The sequence below is a fragment of the Euleptes europaea genome, chromosome 9, assembly GCF_029931775.1.
Source record: "Euleptes europaea isolate rEulEur1 chromosome 9, rEulEur1.hap1, whole genome shotgun sequence".
NCBI lineage: Eukaryota > Metazoa > Chordata > Lepidosauria > Squamata > Sphaerodactylidae > Euleptes > Euleptes europaea.
Genome location: NC_079320.1, coordinates 2,355,121 through 2,378,906, shown reverse-complemented (window position 1 = coordinate 2,378,906; position 23,786 = coordinate 2,355,121). Strand labels below are relative to the sequence as shown.

The window sequence follows — 23,786 nt, the reverse complement described above, 5'->3', positions numbered from 1 at the left end:
AAAGATAAAATCTTACTACAGCTGAACGGAAGGTGGGAACAAATTCCTAGGGTCAGAGAGAAGCCAGATCAGGCGAGATCTTGCCACAGGAGCAGCTGAAACCTGCAGCTGCCTGGCAGTTTACAGCCAACACATTCGTCTGTGTGCAGGCACAACACCGGGGAGGGAGGGTGAAGTGTGTCACTGGGATCAGGTATAAATACTCCCGAGGAGACTGGGTTTGTGGTTTCCTCCTCTGTCCTCCAGGCTCTTGAAAGGACATGGCTGCCAAGGTGGAAGTGAGGGGCGGAGGGCTCCCAGGGTCTCTTGCTGGGGCACACGAGCACACACAAGCCGTCACCAGGGACTATCTCACCCACCCAAGGCTGAGTGAGTATTCTGGGGTGTCAGCAAGTCGCTTTGCTCTCTGGCCAAGGAATTGGCACCTGCACGTATACCAGCTTCCCTAAGCCTGCGTCCTTTAGCATGAGGTTACTTTTTAAACAAAGGAATCAGGGTCTAAATGTTTGCAGACTTTCTCAGTCTCAAGTGCCAGAGGCAGAAAGGTGGGGTATGAATATTGTAAATACACAAATTTGATTCACAAGACCATGCTTCTAGTCCTCAGTGCTAAAGCTCCCCATCTCCTTCCTGACCATGCATTCTCTCTCAGATTGTGTCCCCAACCCCTTACAGGAATATCGGGGGGTGGAGGCGAGGGTATCATCCATCACTGCAGCCTTTCCAACCCTAACTATCTTGGCTTTTGCTCAGGGTGGCTCATCTTGGAACTTTTTTGATGGGAACTTCTTATACTTCTGGGTTAGCCCCACAATGTAGGAGCACCAGCAGAGAAAGCAGCAATTGTCCCTGCTGTGTTTAGGTTGCCCAGAAGCCTGGCCAATCCTTTTTCAAATTCAGAGGTGTTCAAGGCCTGGGTGTGGCCAGTGGAGCAAACCTTTAGGCATGGGATCCTGGAGGTTTTTTGCCTTCCTCTAGGCATAGAGCAGGGGTCACTGGGGGAGTGGGGTGGGGAGGTAGTTGTGAGTTTCCTGCATCTTGCAGGGGGTTGGACTAGATGACCTTCAAGATCCCTTCCACCTCTATGTTTCTATGAGCAAAAGGGCAGGAGCAAAATGGCTCCTGGCCCTTGGCTCTTAGACAGCGGCTCACAGCTTTGAGTGTGCTGACCACTGGATTCCGAACCTGCCTAGGATGTAGTTTTCTGGGTTTGCTTGTTTGTATTTTGCTAGTCTGGTTGTTGTTTATTTAAATTTGATATGTTCAGAAGCTACTTTGGGTCCCTGTCGGGAGAGAAGCAGAGTCACCCAAATGCGTCCTTTACAAAGGGTGCCGAGATGGATCCTCCAGCATTGGTCCCCTCCCCCACCTGCTCTAGTTCAGTAGGCTTTAGGAGCTGAGGGAGACGGTGGGAGAAGGGGCCAGTGTTGGAACGGAGCAGAATATGCCGCCCCTTCGCCCCCTCGCATGCCGTCTTGCACAGCCAGGCAGGCTAGCAAAAGTGCCATCTGACCGACAGTTTACTAGATCCAAGCTTTGACCCACAGTGCCCGGCTTCAGGGTACTTGGCTGAGCTGTCTCTCCAGTGTAAGGAGCCAGACCTCAGGGTGAGGAGCCAGAGAAGGGCTACTGGTCATCCCCACATGTTCCCACTGCCTCTCCCATCCTGAAGTGGCCCCACCCACAGCCCTTTCTTCCACTATCTTTTCCCAAATGGCCACTTTGCCAGTTGGACTCTATGGTATTTAAGTCCCTCCCCTCCTCAAACCCCACCCTCCTCAAGCTGCACCCCAAAAACCTCCCACCGGTGACAAAGAGGGACCTGGCAACCCTAGATGTGTGGGCAAGAGGTTGGGTTTCCCACCTCCAGGTGGGGTCTGACATTCACCCGGAATTACAACTGAGCTCCACAACAGAGACCAGTTCTCCTGGACAAAGTGTCAGCTTTAGAGGGAGTTCTCTGTGGCATCGTATCCCTGCAGAGGTCCTTCCCCTTTCCTCCCCAGGCTCCATTGCCACATCTCCCAACCTGGACTTGGCAATTCTAGCAAGAGGGCCAAAATTATGCTGCAGATATCAATTAAGAGAGGCTGGAGATCTCTCTCTCTCTCTCTCTCTCTCTCTCTCTCTCTCTCTCTCTCTCTCTCTCTCTCTCTCTCTCTCTCTCTCTCTCTCTCTCTCTCTCTCACTCTCGTGTAAAGCACCAAGGATTTCAAGACTCCAGTCTGTGGCCCACCCCCAAATTGCCAGGAATTTCCAAACCCAGAGTTGGCAACCCTACCTACAGAGCCTGAGTCACGATGTGAACAGGGCCCTATTGCTTCAGATCCAGACCCAAAGTTATGAGAGAGGGGGAGATTCTTGTGGCTGTTGGTTCTCCTAGTCATACAGTGTAATGACAGGGGACAGTCTGCCTTGGCCAAGTTCTGCTTTCTCTGCAGTCTGGATAGGCTTTTGATTCACTGCTGATTTTGGTTAGCTGCTGATAACCTGACCGTGCATGCATATATGTGGGACCATTGTGTTCACGCATGTGCATCAATGCACTGAAACAAGTATGTTGCCCACAGCGGAGATTTTTACAATCAGACCCAAGAGCAGAAATCGAGCTGCCCTTTTGGGTTTCTCCAAGAACAGCACACAGCCATGTCCAGATGCATGCCCAGATGTGCATGGAAGGACCCAGGTTCAATACCGACAGCTCCAGTTAAAGGACCAGGCAGTAGGTGATGTAAAAGACATCAGCCCGAGACCCTGGAGAGCTGTTGCCAGTCTGAGTAGACAATACTGACCCTGATGGACCAAGGGTCTGATTCAGTATAAAGCAGGTTCATGTGTTCATGTGCATGCTTATTGAATTTGACCTGCCTGCATATTCCAGGGTCAGTTTGGGGGATTTGCCTGCGGTTACCTGAACACAGAGGGAATGCCTGTCTCCCTTGCTTGGCTAAACTGATGCCTGTGCTGATTAGGACAGACTAGCAAATCTTCAGACGCACCCTTCCTTTTCCCTGGGGAAACTCTCCAATGACCTTGTAGAAGGTGATCTCTGAGAAGGCCTCCTTTGCCTCTCCCAGTTTCAGATCTGGCCCGTGAGCTTCATGGATCAGCTGGCCACAGCAGCTTCGAACTGCCACCGCCCTGCTCTGCCACCAGGTTTCTGGCTGCTGGCAGGGTTTATTATTAACGGAAACAACGGCCTATGCAAGAATGGGTGTTTTTCTGTTGCTAAACAAACCAAGTGAATTGGGCAGATGTATGTGTGTACATGTGGATGAAAAGATTATTGTGTGGGGGGAGCATGGGTTTGCTGCTAGGAGGGTTTGGTGGCAATTTGGTGGCTTCTGTCAGTGTACTAGCGGCTGTCAGGGCCAGCTAAGGTTGCCAGCCCTGCCCAAGGGCTTTTTTGCACCCTAGGTGAGAGAGAGTCCATTGCCCACACTCCCTCCCACACACACTTTGGAAGAGGTGGAGGTTTGCTAGACAGAAGGGGGGGCCTCTTCCAGGCATAGGAAAGGTCCTGGCAGAAGGTGCAGAAGAAAGCAGAGGGGTCCTGATAGGGTTGCCAACCTCTAGTTGGGGGCTGGAGACCTCCTGGAATTGCCACTGATCTCCACAAGACAGAGATAAGCTCCCCTGGAGAAAATGGTTGCTTTGGAGGGTGGACTCTCTGGCATCATATCACTGTTGAGATCCCGCCTCTCCCCAGACTGCACCCCCTCAAGGCTCCACCCCCAAATCTCCAGGAACTGGACCTGGGAAGTGGGAACCCTAACAGAGGAGGACGGGTTAGCTGGAGTTGGAAGGAGGAGGAGGAGGAGACAGAAGGCAGGGGAGAGAGCTTTTTCCATGGAAGCTGCACCGTGGTCACAACCTACTGGACTAAAAAAAGCCTCCCCCACCCCTCCCTCTGTCTTCTCTAGCCTGTCCCCCCCACCGCCTCTAACCCACTCCTCCTAACCTCCAAGACCCCTCTTCTGCCCAGTGTGAAGGCACACACCGTCCTTAATGCGCCCAGGCACGGCAGGGTCAGGGGGTTACCCACTGTGTCAGAATCTGTCATTCCAATTGCCCTCCTAAAGGGCCACCTTTCACACCGCCACAAAGTAGCCCCAGAAACAGGAAGGCCGGCATAGAAGTGGGGCACTTCGAGAGGTCTCGGCCAGAGAGTGTGGGACCCACAGGAAACACCCAGGAGTAGAAAGAACCCCCTACTCCATATCTCACCAACCCTCATCTAGTGGCACCAAAAAGGGGGATGATCTTGACCCTGGAAAAAGTGTTTGGAAATTGGATTCCTAGGAAGGACCATCAGTTCTGGAAAGTGTAAACCTTTTAGTAGACCTCTAGGATCTCTTACATATTCTGTTTTTCAAATGTATATGCAAGTTCAGTTTTTCAAATGTATATGCAAGTGTTAGTTTTTACTGAAAAACATAAATCGCCAGCCCTGTAGAGGTCACTCAGCCTGGACTGTGGGGAAGGGACCTTGGCCCAGAGGCAGAGCGCCTGCTTGGCATGCAGAAGGAACCAGCAGCAATCCTTTGCAGTATCTCCAGTTTATTTTTTTATTTTTATTTTTTTATATAAATTTTATTGGGTTTTATACTAGAAATTTTCCATTGCATTAAACAACATCTATGACAATATAAAATTTCAATTCTAACCTAGAGTTGTTATAATTCCATAACATATAATAAAGAAAAAAAAAGAAATGGAAAATTTTTGACTTCCCCTTCACCTCTATCTTCCTCTTAATAAAAAATTCATCCCGTCGTAGTTAATCTAAGTATCTCCAGTTTAAAGGAGCAGGGCGCAAATGATAGGAAAGACACAGAATTCTGACAAAAGTCCATTTATGCCTGGCTGATTCCTTGCAGTCACCCCACCGACTACTTCGGGGCTTTGCTTTGATTATGCATATGCATTTTCCAACCGTCAGAGATTGCCTCGCTCTTCCCCATGCATTTTGACGGGTTTTACCTGTGTGTTTTGCCCACTGCTTAGCATCCAGAAAACGTGGGGAAACACCTGGGGAGAGTGAGGCAATCTCTAACAGTCAGCAAATGCAAGCTGTGAGGAAACAGACGTTCCAAAGGGAGTTTTGACTCTCAAAAGGTTATACCCTAAAAATCTTGTTGTATCTGTAAGGTGCTGCTGGTCTGAAATCTGGCTGTTCTACTGCAGACCAGCACAGCTACCCTCTGAAACATTCTCTTCCCAAGACACTGGAGAAATTAGGATTGCCAGGTCCCTCTTCGCCACCAGTGGGAGGTTTTTGGGGCAGAGCCTGAGGAGGGCAGGTTTTGGGGAGGGGAGGGACTTCAATGCCATAGAGTCCAATGGCCAAAGCACCAATTTCCTCCAGGTGAACTGATCTCTATCTGCTGGAGATCAGCTGTAATAGCAGGAGATCTCCAGCTAGTGCCTGGAGGTTGGCAACCCTACTGGAGATGCTGCTGGTCTGAGGAGATAAGACTGGCCACAGGATACCAAAGGGGGTCTGACTCGGTAGAAGATAGCATAGTGTGCTGGGATGTTCCTGTGACCCCAGGCCACAGCAACATTGCTGGCCTCCTGCACAACAGGTGAGCTTGCAGCACCCGTTGCCATCTGAGCCGGCCACGTAGCCACAGCTGCACCCCCAGTCCTCCTCAGTTTCTACTTTATTTATTTACTATGTTATTTATAATCCATTTTTCTCACTGACAAGGCGGATTGCACAGAGTAAACCCATCCAATCAATAGGAAGAAACATACAAGAAGCAATGCGATAGGACGAGTTTTACAGCAGTCTGAAAAACAAAGCATAAAAGCATGAGAGATGTTACACCATGCAGAAAGCGGTGTTGCTTAAGAATAAAATCGAAGGAGTGAGAACAGGATAATAAGGAGAGACTTAGGGAGTTGGGTTTGTTTAGTTTGGAGAAGAGAAGGTTGAGGGGAGACATGATAGCCATGTTTAAATATTTGAAGGGATGTCATGTTGATGAGGGAACTAGCTTGTTCTCTGTGGCTCCAGAGACTAGGAGTAATGGATTTAAACTAATAGAAAAGCGATTCCACCTAAACATTACGAAGAACTTTCTGACGGTGAGGGCTGTTCGACAGTGGAACTCGCTGCTTCAGGGTGGGGTGGTGGAGTCCCCGTCTTTGGAGATCTTTAAGCAGAGGCTGGATGGCCATCTGTCGGGAGTGCTTTGATTGTGGGATCCTGCATGGCAGGGGGAGGGTTGGAGTCACTGGGGATGTGGGGGGAGGTAGTTGTTAATTTCCTGCATTGTGCACGGGGTTGGACTAGATGACCCTGGTGGTCCCTTCCAACTCTATGATTTTAAGTACAGCGAGCAGAAAATACATACTATACCCAGTGGTACAGTCCACAGTCCCGTTCCTTTCATTAAAACGTCCTCCTGAACCACTTAATTATAATATTGCCCTATTACCTTTCTAGAAATGCCCTCCTGAATAATTCAGTTTTGCACAGTTTGTAGAAAAAGAGCGTGGGAGCCATCCTGACCTTCTCAGGCAGGCCAATCCTCAAGGTGGGGGCCACAATAGAGAAGGCAGGGTTGGTTTTGCCCTTTTGTACGGTGGCATCTGCAGAAGGCCGTGTTCAGATGAGCGAAGCCGGCATGGCAGAGCTGCTGAGAGCAAGAGACGGGATCCATTTAACCTGCAGGCTGCATGCAATAAACAGAATCCCAACAGGGAAATTCACCCATCATTCCTCATCCATAAACCTCTGCTATCTAATTATCCACTACAATGTCTACCTGAATTACCAGACGAATAAATTCTTCCTCGCCACAAACCGTCAATCTGCAAACACTTGTGCAAGCAAGCTAGAATCTTGGACTCTTGCCAATAAATTTATTGGCTGTTTATTAAGCTGTCCTTGAAATCGTCACCATAGAAGGAAATCTCTTTCTAGTGCTTTGCAGTCTGTCTGTTGCTAATAGGTCCAGCTTAAAGATTCACCCACACGCTCATGGCAGTGGGTGCTGCACAATTGTCTCCCACAGCTAGCTAACAATTGGTCAGGGAAATATTGTTGTGCACTTCGTTGTGTTTCCAAGTGTTGATCCAAGTGCTGTTTTTATTCTATTATTTCTTTGCTTTAGGGACTGTTATGGTCTCTGGCCATGAGCAATAAATCACGGGTCTGGTTCTGATTCTGAAATTTAACAAATCGGTTATGTGTTCTGGAAGGGTGACAAACATTACACCTGAACAAGAGATTGCAGGAAAAGAGGAGTCCATAAGGGCTGACAAATCGAATTTAGCAGTAGAAAAGAGCAAGAGTCCGGTAGCACCTATAAGACTAACGAAATTTCTGGCATGAGCTTTCGTGAATCACGGCTCACTTCTTCAGATATCCTGCCGGAGATTTTGTTAGTCTTTAAGGTGCTACTGGACTCTTGCTTTTTTCTGCTGCTACAGACAGACTAACAGGCTGTGATCTAAATCCAATTTAGGAAATTCCTGGAGATTTGCATTTGTAGACTGGGAAGGGTAGTTTACTGGTGAACTGGGGGCTCTAGGGTTGCTAACCTCCAGGTACTAGCTGGAGATCTCCTGCTATTACAACTGATCTCCAGCCGATTGACTGCTGAATTTGAGGTCATTTCTTCCCTAGACAGACCTTCCAGCCTGTGAGGGCCATAAACCACCTTGTTCATTTCGCTTTCAAGTGACATTCTGGAGACCGCTTGAGCCAGAGCATAGGTTTCTTAGCCATCACATTATGTCTAGGGCAAAAATATTTTTCATGCCAAGAGCCACATCTGGGTCTCTGCTTGCATTTGAGGACTCCATCTTGGATGCCATAACTTTCTATTCCTAGTGTTGTGGGCGCTGGGAAGAGGAAGAGCCGGTATCCAGCACAGAGTCCTCTGAAGCAGGCAGAGACCCTGATGTAACTTCTCACATGAAATGGCTTTAAATGGCCCTTGCCCCTTGAGCTGTTTAGCAGTTCTTGGGGGCGGGGAGCATTGGTCTGATAGACTGCAGCAACAGCGAAACTCCTCTGGGCCTGAGGCAGCCCCGCTCTGTCCTTTCCCCTCCTCTGCACTGCTCCAACTTTGAAGAGACCTCTTTGCCTCCGCCCCTCCCAATTCAACCGTTTGGGTCCTGCTTCCCTGATATTACCTAAGCTGGTCAAAGCCAGACGCCCAAAGGTGAGAAGAGCTTCTGGTACATTAATGGATCTGCAGACTTTTAGAAGGGGCTCCGGGGGATTGCAGGGGAAATGGCCGTGAAGCAGAAGAGATTCTGTTCTTAAGAGTCCAGCGGAAACGTCAGTGAGAAGTAGCCCTCTTCCAAGGGGAAACCCACATGCAGAAGTCTGCGTACTCAGGCCCCAGTGAAGATCATGGAAAGCTGGTTTGCTTTTAAAGGCAATGTTCTAGTCCTCAGGGCTGAGGAGGAGGAGGAGGAGAAGAAGAGGAGGAGGAGGAGTTTTTTATATGCAGACTTTCTCTACCACTTAAGGAAGAATCAAACCAGCTTACAATCATCTTCCCTTCCCCTCCCCACCACACCTGTGAGTTAGGTGGGGCTGAGAAAACTTAAGAGAGCTATGACTAGCCCAAGGTCACCCAGCTGGCTTCATGTGGAGGAGTGGGGAAACCAACCAGGTTCACCAGATTAGCATCCGCCGCTCATGTGGAGGAGTGGGGAATCAAACCCGGTTCTCCAGATTAGAGTCCACCGCTCCAAACCACCGCTCTTAACCACTACACCATGCTGGCTCATCCACGCTGTGGATAATTCAAGTCAGTGAATCAAGGCAGGCCATATGAGGCAACCTACCTATATTGCAGCTTCCATTCATGACACTGGGGCTTGTGCGGGTGAATTTCCTGGTGGAATGTGACCCTGGTTGCCATTCTCCAGGTGTGACCTGGAGATATCCTGAAATTACAGGTGGTCTCCAGATGACAGAGATCAGTTCCCCTGGAGGAAATGGTTGCTCTATGGCATTGTACCTCACTGAGGTCCTCCCTCTCCCCAAACCTTGCCCTCCCTGGGCTTCACTCCCAAATCTCCATGAATTTCCCAACCTGGAGTTCACAGCCTTACCTTAATGCCAGGTTAGATCAATTTATTTATTGACTTGAAATATTTATAGCCTGTTTTTCCACTAGACATGGATTCAAGGCCGCTTAACCATGCATAGTCACCCACACATTTTATAGCTAACCTATCTATAACATTAAAACACTGAAGTCAGCAATACAAAATCAAAAGCACCCTTCAAGATAAAATGTAGTCAAAGGTTTTTCCGAACAAAAGATCTTTGCACTCTCTCCCCAAAACTTAAAAAGTTTTATGTTGCCTGGCACTAAAAAAGCTACTGTCTCCTGCCCTCAATTTGCTACCTGTAAAATGGGAATAACTGCAGCAGATCTCTCCTTGCGAGAGAGCAAAGTACCGCCAAGATGGCAATTTTTCGTTTACAGGTTACTGTCATCCCTCTTGGACAGGAGGAGGGAAGCTCCCTCTGCTGTCAAGTCAGTTCAAGGTAGAATTCCCAGAGGGGCCAACTAGGAACTTCCTCAGAGCCAGGTGCTGGGATGGGGGTCTCTCTCTCCCCAACCCCCCAAGCAGAAGGGCCAAGAGCATTTTGTTTGCCAGGAACTGTGACCATCAGCAGAACATTTGTGTGTGTGAGTGTGTGCAGTCCAGCTCATTTTGGTTCACGCTTGGGTGGAGCGGTCATTCTTGCCCCCCCCCTCCAGTCACATGACCTTGCAGGTGTGTATGGGAACCCTCTGCTGCCGGCCCTAATTAGTGGCATAGTGTGCGCGCCCCTGCTGAGCTTTTCACGAGGCCCGCTCGGCTTGGACGGGCCAATGTGTTTGACAGCGCTGCACAAACTGACACATCGCACAATGGGCAGGTTGCATACGGAAAAGAGAGAGCGCTGGGGAGGCGGTGGAAAAACGGGCTCTCCAGGGACCATCGGAAAAGTTTGGGATGCTCAGGGAGGGAGAGGACAGCCAGGGGACACGAAAAGGGGGAGGCTGGCCGTTCCGGGAAACATCCCATTGCCCTGTGCCAGGGCTTCCAGGAACATGTGGGTCCAGGTAGGGTCTGCCTAGGCCCTCTGTTTCCCCAGTGAGTCATCTGCATAATTGTGCATATCTTAGAGCAATGTAATGTGGCTTCTGTTGATGGGTAGAGTTGCCAACCTCCAGGTACTAGTCAAAAGCAGGCTACTAGTGCTACTGGAAAGTTCTGGCAATTCAAAATAAAAGCACCAGCAAAATTACACACTGGGTAACAATAATGCAATTGCTTTTAAAGAACAAATATTCATTCAACAATGATTCTAACTGACACAAACAAATTGAGCAAACAACTCAGTAGTAGTTTACAAATGGTCCAGTAATGACCCAGTACAGAGACGCAAGGCGTTAAGAAATAAATAAATAAATTAGTAGTATGCAGATTGCTCAGTACTTAAGAGTTCATACACGTAAAGTGCAAATGCAATAAATTAGGCAGCAGAGACCGGACGCGTAGCAATGGAAATCCGGTATAATTCCATCTCATGCGATACTTTTTCAAGCTTCATAAGTCCTTCAACACATTCAAGCTGGGAAGGAGTGTGCCTTCCTTGTACTGAGCAATCTTACTACTAATTTATTTATTTATTTCTTAACGCTTTGCGTCTCTGTACTGGGTCATTACTGGACCATTTGTAAACTACTACTGAGTTGTTTGCTCAATTTGTTTGTGTCAATTAGAATCATTGTTGAATGAATATTTGTTCTTTAAAAGCAATTGCATTATTGTTACCCAGTGTGTAATTTTGCTGGTGCTTTTATTTTGAATTGCCAAAACCTCCAGGTACTAGCGGGAGCTCTCCTGCTATTATAACTGATCTCCAGCTGATAGAGATCAGTTCCCCTGGAGAAAGTGGCTGCTTTGGCAATTGGACTCTATGGCATTGAAGTCCCTCCCCTCCCCAAACCCTGACCTCCTCAGGCTCTGCCTCAAAAACCTCCCGCCGGTGGCAAAGAGGGACCTGGCAACCCTATTGATGGGGAAACTCTGCTCAGCCGTGCCTGTGGTGAACAGTGGCATGGGGCCCAGTGGCTAGGGTTGCCAACTCTGGGTTGGGAAATACCTGGAGATTTGGAGGTGGAGCCTGTGAAGGGTGGAGCTTGGGGAGAGGAGGGGCTTCCCTGAAGGTTAATACCATAGAGGCCACCCTTCCAAAGCAGCCATTTTCTCCAGTGGGATTGATCTCTGAAGTCTGGAGATCTGTTGTAATTCTGAGAGCTCTCCAGGGCACACCTGGCAGTTGGCAACTCTACCAGTGGCTTGGAGCCTGCCTCCCCCCCCCCCAGGTCCCTTTTATTGAGGGTTGCCAGGCATCTGCTGGAAACCCCCAAGAGCTTTTAGGGAACAGGACAGGGGTGGCATCACACTGCACAATACTGGAATATCATTTCCAGTTAGGTACCTGGAAGTGATATTGCGCCATAATGGTGAGCTCACTTCCAAGTACGCAACAGGAACTCGCACTGGATTTTTTTCCTTCATTATTGTTTTCACTGCTCTGCAGAGCAGCAAAGAGGAACGTGGGACAGCGGGAGCTGAGTGGTGTGCGGTCTCCAGCTGCAGCCCATTTTGGCTTGGAATGCAAACGGGTCTTGAAGGTTTCAGGCACCTTAATGGTAAAACCCATTCCCATTAATGGCAAGTGGAATGTTTAGAAGAAGAAGAAGAAGAGTTGTTTTTTGTACCCCACTTTTTCTCTACCTTTAAGGAATCTCAAAGGGCTCACAATCACCTTCCCTCCCCCCCACAACAGGCACCTTGTCCGGTAGGTGGGGCTGAGAGAGTTTGGCGAGAACTGTGACTGGCCCAAAGTCACCCAGCAGGCTTCATGTGCAGGAGTGAGAAATAAACCCGGTTCTTCATGATATGAAGACATGATAGAGGTCTATAAAATTATGCATGGTTTGGAGAGAGTGGACAGGGAGACGTTTTTCTCCCTCTCCCATAATAGTAGAACACGGGGTCATCTGCTAAAGCTGGAGGGTGAGAGTCAAAACAGATAAAAGGAAGGTTTTTTTCACACAACGCATAGTTAAATTGTGGAACTCCCTGCCCCAGGATGTGGTGATGGCTGCCAGCTTGGAGGGCTTTAAGAGGGGAGTGGACATATTCATGGAGGAGAGGGGTATTCATGGCTATTAGTTAGAATGGATACTAGTCACGCTGCATACCTATTCTCTCTAGTATCAGAGGAGCATGCCTATTATTTTGGGTGCGGTGGAACACAGGCAGGATGGTGCTGCTGCAGTCGTCTTGTTTGGGGGCTTCCCTAGAGGCATCTGGTTGGCCACTGTGTGAACAGACTGCTGGACTTGATGGGCCTGGGTCTGATCCAGCAGGGCCTTTCTTATGTTCTTAGGTTGTTATGTTCATATTAGAAGCCGTCGCTCATGTGGAGGAGTGGGTAATCAAACCCAGTTCTCCAGATTAGAGTCCACCACTCTTAACCACTACACCACGCTGGTTTCGCACACCTTTACAGATTCATAGAATTGGAAGGGACCACCGGGGTCATCTAGTCCAACCCCCTGCACAATGCAGGAAATTCACAACTACCTCGCCCCCTTCAGAAGCCAAAGTGATTTTGAAGAGCTCATTTGAAAGAGACCCAAGACTTCCAAAGACCCTGGTTCAAATGTTGCCTTCACTGAGAACTCCCTCAGTGGCACTCTCTCTCAGCCTCACCTCCAATGCAATGTGGTGATCATGACCTACCTTTCAGGGTTGTTGTGAGAGTTGCCAGCACAGGGCCAGCCAAGGGCCTGGAGCATTCTGTAAATGGTTATTGTGTTAAATTACCTTGAGCATGAGGAGAGGGGGAGGGGTATATGTTCAAGTGAATAAAGGGGGGCTTGTTTTTGGATTTTCTCAGGAGAAGAGCCTCCAGTTGTGACCATGACAATGAGACATGGTACAAGACACGATGTGGGGCAAAGGGAAGCAGGGGAAAATGCAATATAAAGAAATTATATCAAGAGGCTCTCATAACACTCCTGCAACCCAAAAAGAACCAGACATATTTGTTTCACTTATATCTGTCTTTGACCCCAATGAAGACCAAGAACCGTCTCCTCTCCTCCATTTTATCCTCACAACAACCCTGTGAGGTTGGTTAGGCTGAGAGTGTGTGATTGGCCTAGGCTCATCCAGAAGAGTGAGGAGTTGAACCCGGGTCCGAGTCCTACACTCTAACCACTACACCACAGTGGCTCTTGAGCAACTATTATATTAAGAACAAACCAAATAACAATGTTAAGAACAATAAATAACAGTAATGATATTAAGAACAAATATTATAAAACAGCTTTAAGGTGCAGAATTTTTGTAAGCAATCAAAACCCAGCAAGAAGCCATTGTAGCTGGGGGGGGGGGGCTTCCCTTACTAAATATAATACGTAGTCTATGATCAGGTGAAGTCATTCCTGGGAGCTTATGCAAAACAAGAGTAATGGTTAACATACCAACAAAAGTGCACACATAACAACAAATGTGTAGGGTTGAAATCTTGGGCTGCTAGGGTTGCCAGGTCTGGGTTAGGAAATACCTGGAGATTTGGGGGGTGGAGCTTGAGGAGGGCAGGGTTTAAGGAGGGGAGGGACCTCAGCAGGGTATAATGCCATACAGTCTACCTTCAAAGCAGTCGTCATCTCCAGGGGAACTGATCTTTGCCTTTAAGGTGCTACTGGACACTTGCTCTTTTATACAGCTACAGACGTACAGAGTTGTTTGGGTTTTGGCCTTGAAGACTCTTGGAGTCAAAGCACCACACAGGCACAAAACTCCCTGGACCTTTTTTTCTTGACTTAACTTACCTCGTAGGGATATTGTGAGGATAAAACAGACCCATAGGAAAGCTCCTATGCTGCCTGTTGAGTAAGGCAAGGCTAGGCGGTGACATATTACTTTGGACATATTATGAGAAGACAAGAGTCACTGGAAAAGACAATCATGCTAGGAAAAGTTGAACGCAGCAGGAAAAGAGGAACACCCAACAAGAGATGGATCGACTCTGTAAAGGAAGTCACGGCCCTCAATTTGCAAGATCTGAGCAAGGCTGTTAAGGACAGGACACTTTGGAGGACACTGATTCATAGGGTCGCCATGAGTCGGAAACGACTTGACAGCACTTAACACACCCACACAGGCGGTGACACTTGGTGCTGTTGAAATTTACAGGATTTTATGTCCCAACAATAACCCTCCCCCCAGTTTAGGAAAGGGGTGTTGGGGTACACAGCATAGAGCCCCTTTGCAATGAACTGGAACTATGGGAAAAGGGTCAGAAATAAAAATAATCCAATGGGGGAGAACATCTCAATGGATTTTGCCTCCCCCACCCCTCCACCACCACCAGCAAGGAGTTTGTAGCTTTCAGCGATGCCTAGGGTTGCCAGGTACTAGCTGGAGATCTCCTGCTATTACAACCGATCTCCAGCCGATAGAGATCAGTTCACCTGGAGAAAATGGCTGCTTTGGCAATGGCATTGAAGTCCCTCCCCTCCCCAAGCCCTGCCCTCTTCAGTCTCTGCCCCAAAAATCTCCAAATAATTCCCAACCTGGAGCTGGCAACCCTAGCAATGCCCAATGTGTTGTCAGCGGAGAGAGAATGCGGGCCTGCAGAGAGCAGCAAAGGAAGTGAAGGGTGCTTAAGCCCCATTGAAACCAGTGGGGTTTCCCTGTGTTTGCCTCCTTCTCAAGATGTGGCAATGAAAACATCCCTCTATTGGTCAGAAGAGAAGAAGAATGGGGATTTGAAGCTAAGGTGCATGGGCATTGCAGCTGCAGCAGCTGGCACCGTACAGTGGCAGGGAGAAGGGCCTGGGCAGTCCCCTGCTGCCACCAAGAGGCCATGGGCAAACCTCTCCGCTTGGGTTGCCAGCCTCCCGGTGGGGCCTGGAGCTCCACTGGAATCAGAAGAATAGGTTTTTATGTGCTGATTTTCTCTACCTTTTTTAAGGAGAATGAAACTGCCTTACAATCTCCTTCCCTTCCTCTCCCCACAACAGACACCTTGTGAAGTAAGTGGGGCTGAGAGAGTTCAGAGAGAACTGTGACTAGCCCAAGGTCACCTAACTGGCTTCATGTGGAGGAGTGGGGAATCAAGCCCCGTTCTCCAGATGAGAGTCCACTGCTCCTAACCACTACACCACGCTGGCTCTCTTGGTGATCTCTAGACAATAGGGATTACTCCCCTGGAGAAAATGGCTGCTTTGGCAACTAGATTCTATGACATTGAAGACCCTCCCCTCTCCTAACCCCACCCTCCTCAGACTCCACCCCCAAAATCTCCAAGTATTTCCCTGCCCAGAGCTGGCAACCCTAGCAACCCTATTGCCATTCATTGGTTAAAGGCCAGACACTTAAGCAACGAAGAGTTAGGTTGTTCAGCAAGCATCCCTAATGGTTAAAGATCCTGACCCTCCTGGCGGTCTGGACCTGTCATTAGGCCTTGGAAAAGGTCCGAGAGGGAGTGATGCTCCAGCCAGCCAAATGTGCACTTTACAGAGGAGCCCTGAAGCTTTTGCTCTAGCCCTCCCGCCCCACTCTGAGAAGGGGGACCCACCCAACAGATGCCAGGGAAGGGGGGGAGAGAGGGCAGGGAGGGGAAGCAATTAGCGCTTTGGTGGAGTTGGGCTGGCCGCTCCCTTTGTCTGCACGGTCAATTTCCTCTGCTCCTTGCCCCCCCTCCTCCTGCCCCATGGGAGTTAATCATGCACAATTGTCAAGGGTTAATTCAGATTGCCAAGGATGGGAGCTGCGAATTTGGGGAGGAGGGGTTGCGCGCAGAGGCCAGACTCAAAGGCCTCTCACTTTGCTGCTTTCTCTCCTGGGCTGCTGTTTTTTAATTTGCAGAATCAGCAATCACGCCCAACAGCTTTTCATCCACCTTTTCCCCTCTCCCCCTGACTCCCTTCACCTCCACCAAGAAGCCCCCAGCCCACCCACCCTGCCGGGCCAGGAAGAGTTAAAGTCCCCCTTTTTCATAACAACTCAACCCCTTAATGATCTGAATGGGTGTTTTCCGGTGGTGGGCCTGCCTCCCTCCACCTGATTTTCTATCATTCCCCCCTCCTTCTTTTTTGTATCTGAGGCCTTCCTTGCGGGGGAATTCTCCTCAATAGGCAGCCAGCCCTGGCCCTTTGGGTAGTCCCTCTGCAAATGTTCTGGGGTGTAATGTGAATTTGATTGCAGTGACTGAGAAATGAGTCGCAGCATTCTCTCTGCCCTGCCAGTTTCCAGTGGCTGCTGGCATGCTTGCAGCGAATGCTGAATTAAGCTGGCCTGATCCTGCAAACCTCTTCTGATGCTCAAGGAGACCTCTTCACACAGATTAGAATCATAGAGTTGGAAGGGACCTCCAGAGTCATCTAGTCCAACCCCCTGCACAGTGCAGGAAACAACTACCTCCCCCCTCCACACCCCCAGTGGCACCTACTCCATGCTCAGAAGATGGCAACAAAAAACGTCTAGCATCCCTGGCCAATCTGGCCTGGAGGAAATTAGTTACACCTAAGAAATCCAGAGTGGGCTCTCTCACTTTGAAAAGTTAAAATATGCCCATGTAAAGCCTCTAGGGGCCTTAGTGAAACCCAAACTAGAATAGGCAACAAATGGGTTGGGAAATTCTTGGAGATTTGGGAGTGGAACCAGGGGAGGGCAGGGTTCAGGAAAGGGAAGGACCTCAGCAGGGTATAATGCCACAGAGTCCACCCTCCAAAGCAGCCATTTTCTCCAGGGAAACTATCTCTGTAGCCTAGAGATCAGTTATAGTTCTGGGAGATCTCCAGGCCTCAACTGGAGGCTGGCAACCCTATGATAGAGAGGTCTGCCCAGTCCGCTTCTGTGGGCTAAATTAACCACAGCCAAGATTGCCTCAGGCTATTCCAGAAACTCCTGAACATAAACCTGTGAAGCTGCTGCCTGCTGAGTCTGACCTGAGGCCATCTAACTCTGCATGCCTCTGACTGGCAACAGCTCTCCAAGCTCTCAGGCAGAGGCAGGCCTCGCCTGGCGCCTGCTACGTTTCCCCCTTCAGCAAGGGGTGCCATGGAGTGAACTGGGGGCTCTATAATGTCTAGGGTTGCCAACCTCCAGGTACTAGCTGGAGATCTCCCGCTATTACAACTGATCTCCAGCCGATAGAGATCAGTTCACCTGGAGAAAACAGTCACTTTGGCAATTGGACTCTATGGCATTGAAGTCCCTCCTCTCTTCAAACCCTGCCCTGCTCAGGCTCCACCCCAAAAACCTCCCACCAGTGGCGAAGAGGGACCTGGCAACCCTAATAATGTCATAGAGGCCACCCTCCAAAGCAGGGGAATTCTAGTTCTCCAGAGGATCTGATCTCCATGGCTGGAGATCAGTTGTAATTCTGGTAGATCTCCAGGCCTCACCTGGAAGTAGGCAACCCTAATTGGACAGCTATGTAGGCAAAGAGGGACCAGAAGGTGGTATCTTGATGTGATGGCAGGCCTGACAGGAGACTCGGGCACAAGCCCTGGGGGAAAGCCTTTGCCTTTCAGCTGGAGTAAAGGCTCTTGACATGAGTTAGGCCAGGTTCTGGCTACACGTCAAGTCCTTGGTTCTCATGCCTGTGAACGTCTGTGTACAGTTTCGCTCATCCTGTTTTCTGCAGCTGCGGTAATGTTTCGTCTGTCTTCCTGGGAACCGCTTATCTCGGGGTTGCCTAGCAATATTTACCTTTTCAGTCCGTGGTGTCTTAAGTACGTAACTTGCCTGTGTTCAGACATTACCAGCCTTACCTACCTGAGGGTAGTCAGTTCTTTAATCTGTCTTTTGGCTCCTAATAAAGTCTTACTGCTTCAGATCTTCCTGTTGGAAGATAGAGTTGGAAGGGACCTCCAGAGTCATCTAGTCCAACCCCCTGCACAGTGCAGGAAATTCACAACTACCTCCCCCCTCCACACCCCCAGTGGCACCTACTCCATGCTCAGAAGATGGCAACAAAAAACATCTAGAGGCTTTACATGGGCATATTTTAACTTTTCAAAGTGAGAGAGCCCACTCTGGATTTCTTAGGTGTAACTAATGAGTTTGCTTATGGGATGCTAGGGACAGACGCCTGATCCTGACAGTCCAGTGGTCCTTATTCTGCATATGTTTTGGGGCATCCCTTGAAGGAGATGCCGTACCGAAAAGGTCCACTTGCACTTCTGCTGGGAAGAGCTTCTGTTTGAAAGCTGCACTGCCTGAACAGCTGGCTCTGGATCATTTCTGCTGCTGGCCCGGGGTCAGACAGGGCAGGATGCTGCCTGGTGGGTGGCAGACAAGGCATGCATTTGCATTTATCTATTTATAGCCCACTTTTCTCCCCAGCTAGGACTCAAAGCAGCTTAGAACATCTTTCATCCCTCCTCTGTACTCTCACAACAACAACCCTGTGAGGTAGGCCAGGTTGAGAGTTTGTGATGGCCCAAAGTTACCCAGCAAGCTTCCCTAGTAGAAGGGGGAATTAGCATCCGGGTCACCCAGGGGCTTAATCTGCCTCTCCATCTACTACACCACACTGGCTCTCAATAATGTCTGCAGCTACCAAAAAAAAGACACACACCCTCTCCCCAAAACATCAAAACCTGACAAGGGAAGACCCCAGAGTAGCCACCTATCTCAAACATATTTGTTAAAAAGTTATGAGTGAGCAAGAATGGTGAATGAGATAAAGGCAGGGAGTGAGGGAGAGGGAAATGCTTCTATTCTGTCCATCCACTCCCCTCCAATAAAATGGGATGCCACCTTTACAAACTGGAAATGTAACCGGCACCAAATTGGGAGGAGCCGTGGCTCAGTGGCAGAGCCTCTGCTTGGCATACAGAAGGTCCCAGGTTCATTCCCCGGCATCTCCAGGTAAAAGGACCAGGCAACAGGTGATGAGAAAGGCCTCTGCCGGAGACCCTGGAGAGCTGCTGCGAGTCTGAGTAGACAATAGTGACCTTGATGGACCAAGGGTTTGATTCAGTGTAAGGCTGCTTCATGCATTCATCATTTGGGACCGGTGCTGCTGAAACATTTCCCACGATGAAAGAGATGGCTGGTGGGTTGCAGAGGGGTTCATATTCCCCAGTCAGGGATGGGCAGGATATAAATAGGATAAAATAAATACATAAATAAATATTCAAGAGGGTAAGGGGTGAGGGACTGTAGCTCAAGGGAAGAAGAAGCAGAGTTGGTTTTTATACCCTGCTTTTCTCTACCTTTAAAGAATCTCAAAGCTGTTTACAATCACCTTCCCTTCCCCGCCCTACAACAGACACCTTGTGAGATAGGTGAGGCTGAGAGAGCTCTTAATAGAACTGTGACTAGGCCAAGGTCACCCAGCTGGCTTCATGTGGAGGAGAGGGGAATCAACCTGGTTCACCAGATTATAATCTGCTGCTCATGTGGAGGAGCAGGGAATCGAAACCGGTTCTCCAAATTAGAGTCTGCCCGCCGTTCTTAACCTCTAGCTCCAGCTGCAAGGATCATAGAATCATAGAGTTGGAAGGGACCACCAGGGTCATCAAGTCCAACCCCCTGCACAATGCAGGAAATTCACAACTACCTCCCCCCCACAGACCCCTAGTGACCAGAAGATGGCCAAGATGCCCTCCCTCTCATCATCTACCTAAAGTCACAGAATCAGCATTGCTGACAGATGGTCATCTAACCTCTTCTTAAAAACCTCCAGGGAAGGAGAGCTTACCACCTCCTGAGGAAGTCTGCTCCACTGAGGAACCGCTCTGTTAGAAAATTCTTCCTAATGTCTAGACAGAAACTCTTTAGATCTAATTTCAACCCGTTGGTTCTGGTCCGACCTTCTTGGGCAACAGAAAACAACTTGGCACCCTCCTCTATATGACAGCCCTTCAAGTACCGGTACTTGAACATGGTTATCATATCCCCTCTCAGTCTTCTCCTCTTCAGGCTAAACATACCCAGCTCCTTCAACCTTTCCTCATAGGACTTGGTCTCCAGACCCCTCACCATCTTTGTTGCCCTCCTATGGACACGTTCCAGCTTGTCTACATCTTTCTTAAATTGTGGTGCCCAAAACTGAACACAGTACTCTAGGTGAGGTCTAACCAGAGCAGAGTAAAGTGATACCATCACATCGCGTGATCTGGACACTATACTTCTGTTGATGCAGCCCAAGACTGCATTTGCCTTTTTAGCTACCGCATCACACTGCTGACTCATGTTCAGTGTTTGGTCTACTAAGACCCCAAGATCCTTTTCACACACACTACTGCTCAGACAAGTCTCCCCCATCCTATAATTATGCATTTGATCTTTCCTACCTAAATGCAGAACTTTACATTTGTCTTTGTTGAAGTGCATTTTATTAGTTCTAGCCCACTTCTCCAACCTGTCAAGATCATCCTGCATCTTGGCTCTGTCTTCTACCGTATTTGCTACCCCTCCCAATTTGGTATCATCTGCAAATTTAATAAGCTTACCCCTCAGGTAGTAGGTGATGTGATGGACCTTGATCTGGGACTCTGGAGAGCCACTGCCAGTCTGCGTAGACAGTAGGTGATGGTACTGACCTTGATGGACCAGGGGCCTGATTCAGTGGAATGCAACTTCATGTGTGTTTGACTATGCATACAGAAGGGGGAAAATCTGAACAGATTAGAGCAGGGGTGTCAAACATACGGCCTGGGGGCTGGATCTGGCCCCTTGAGACCTCTTGTCAGGCCCGTGAGCCAGCCGAGGCAGCCCACCCCCCTCCCGGTCCCGATCAGGGCTGGCAAGAGGCATATGGGGCCCGACCAGGTGACATTCATGTTACATCCGGCCCTCATAACAAATGAGTTTGACACCCCTGGATTAGAGGAAATCTAACTCTTTTCAAGGATGGAGAATATAATATAGAGGCCAGAGTTTCATAGCAATGGGAAGACGGACCCCTTTGCCGTATCCGACAGGGAAGACTGCAGAAAGGCCCTGGTGAGTTTGGAGGATCTAAGCCCCATGGGGAAATTCCCTATACTTTGAGTTTTAGTCCCCTGACTACAGTCCAAAATAACTGAGTGACTCACTGAGGACAAAATGTCCTCAGGAAAGTTATGGAGGACCCCCCCCCCCAAAAAAAACCATGGTATCACTACTAATATGTTAGTATCCTGCCCTGTATATTGCATCTTAGCTGCTGTTAAATGTTATAAATACTATATCACAGTCCAGTTCAAAAAGCAGATACATCAGCTTTCATGCCCTGCCCCCAGTCCAACCTCGGCGCGAAGATTTTCTAGGCAAGCCTCCAAAAAGGAATGCATTCCATCGGTGTTCATGTACAGATCTATCTCAACTGCAAAGCTGGCTTTAGATCATCTTTTAGGGCCCTGGTTATAGACAGGCGAGTGAGATGCAAACGGAAGCACCAAGTGGAAGAGGGAGAGTTGCGGCACAGGAGCGGGGGAAGGGCAGATTGCCCACTGAGATATCCCCAAATTAATAACCTCTGCTAAAGAAGCAGAAGAAAGAGCCCTGTGCTAAGTGTAGGCATCAGTCTTTGAAACCTCCATGGCTGGATAAGTGTTCTGGATTGGCTGATTGGGATGAGCCCTTCCTGGCCACTGGGCTGGGGCTGCCAGCTCTGGGTTGGGATATTCCTGGAGATTTGGGGGTGGAGCATGAGGAGGACAGGGTTTGGGGAGGGGAGTAACCTCAGCAGGGTATAATGCTGTAGATCCACCCCTCCAAAGCAGCCATTTCCCCCAGGGGAACTGATCTCCGTCATCTGGCGATCAGGTGTAATACCAGGAGATCTCCAGGCCCCACCTGGAGATTGGCAACTCTGCTACTGGCTCATCAGAGGAGTCATTCTGAAATGAAGAAATTGATACAACCAAGAAGGGAGGAGAGGAAAAGGCTTGGGTCCCTCTGCCGCTCTGCCATCTTGGCACCCAGGGCCAACTGGAGACATTGGCATGACATTGTAAAGCCAAGCCATTCCTCTGGCACACTTGCATGCCGTCTCACTGTGACCCTCTTTTTATTCTCTCTGAAATCCACACATCTGGACATAGTTGGGTTATTTTATTATACTTAATATGACTGCAGAAGGCGATTTAACAGCTGCAGAAGGCGATTTAACAGCACAGTTCAATGAAAACTGCTATTGCAAGACGGGGTGAGAGCCACTCACTTATATCATACTTTGGTTTCAAAAAAGAATCAATTTGTGGTGGGGTGGTCTGTGGGTGTCTATCAACCAAATGAGACCTCCATGTACAGAGGCAGTTTATCTCTGAATAACAGATGCAGGGCAACAGGGGAGGGCGGCCAGGGGGGCATAGAAGCAGTAGGTTCACTGTATTCTCTAGTTCTGTTCTGTTCACAATAAATGCGTTGCTGTTGGAACTCCGTCTCTGTCCTCGTGTGTCCTCCCCACGCGGACTTAACAAGGCTGTTACTAAATTCTGGAGCACCTGCTTGGCCACCACTGGAAAGAGGTCCGGGTCAGACCAAACGGATCATAGGATCATAAAGTTGGAAGGGACCACAAGGGTCATCTAGTCCAAACCCCTGAACAATGCAGGAAATTCACAACTACCTCCCGCCACACACTACAAGTGACCCCTACTCCATGCCCAGAAGACACACAAGATGTTCTTTAATCTCACCCAGCAGAGATATTCTCATCTCCCCCCCCAAAAAAAAAGGTTCCTACATTTTCAACCTCTTTCTTCCCAGTCCCATGATGCTCACAAACTGCAAGGCTGGCGTAGCACCCGGGAAAGTGCCATGCAGCAAGGGCTCACTGCGCCATTCCGCGCTGATTACCACGGCAGAAAGAACACCGTGACATTTGGAAATGTGCTAATCTGACCTTTCACCCAGTCACTCTGCTGTCACAGCAAATGATGTCGCTCAGCCTCCCTGTGCAGCTGGAAGTGTGTGTGCATGCGGGGGGGGTGCACATGCAGGTGGGGGCATGCGCAGAGCATTAATCCTACGTTAATTACCCATTAGGCAATGTGACCAAGCAGTGAGTGTGAGATGAGTGCGCAGGTGAAGCAATCCACCTGGCGCAACAGCATGTACATTGCCTATGCAAAACATGGCTGTTGTTCTAATTTTTAAAATCCCATTTTTTAAACCTAGAAAGATATCCCACGACAAGCAGCAGCATCCGCTTATGAGGCACACACCACCCACCCCAGCCGGGGCCTCCCCCGCTGCCCTCTGTCCGCTCACAGCAGGGGCAGGCCAGGCCCCGGGCAGCAGATGTGTGAGCTCAACTGGGCCTACTGGGGAGGTTATGACCCTTACAGATATGGTGGCTGTATGTGTCAGGCCCAATGGAGTGGGTGCAGCAAGATGTGGGCCAGTGGGGGGGGAGGCTGGAGGCTGGAGGGAGGTTGCCGACTCAGATGCGCCTCTCCTGGAAAACCGGCAGAAATTCAGCGATGTAGCTGGGATTTTTAAAATGTTTCTTTGGAGAGCCAAGAGATGGGCACAGTGATGCTCAGGCTGGAAGAAAAGGCCTGCCATCTCAGAGAGCCCTAGTAAAGAGGAATATAAACAAATAACTAGTGCTTGTAGGGAGAGTGTTAGGAAAGCTAAAGCTCAGTATGAGCTTAGGCTAGCGAGGGATGCTAAACACAACAAAAAAGGGTTCTTTTCCTCTGTACAGAGTAAGAACAAGGACAAGATAAGCCCATTGTGTGGACCGGACAGTGAAATTGTAACAGGAGATGAAGAGAGGG

General features: G+C 49.2%; 1 protein-coding gene across 1 annotated transcript in view; it reads left to right on the top strand.

The window, feature by feature from the left end:
• Positions 1–260: 260 nt before the first annotated feature.
• Positions 261–23,786, top strand: part of ATP6V1B1 (ATPase H+ transporting V1 subunit B1) — a 59,845-nt gene continuing 36,319 nt past the window's right edge. Inside the window, exon 1 of the mRNA XM_056855396.1 lies at positions 261–369. Coding sequence (XP_056711374.1) covers positions 261–369 — 109 coding nt within the window. The remainder of the gene's footprint in view (positions 370–23,786) is intronic.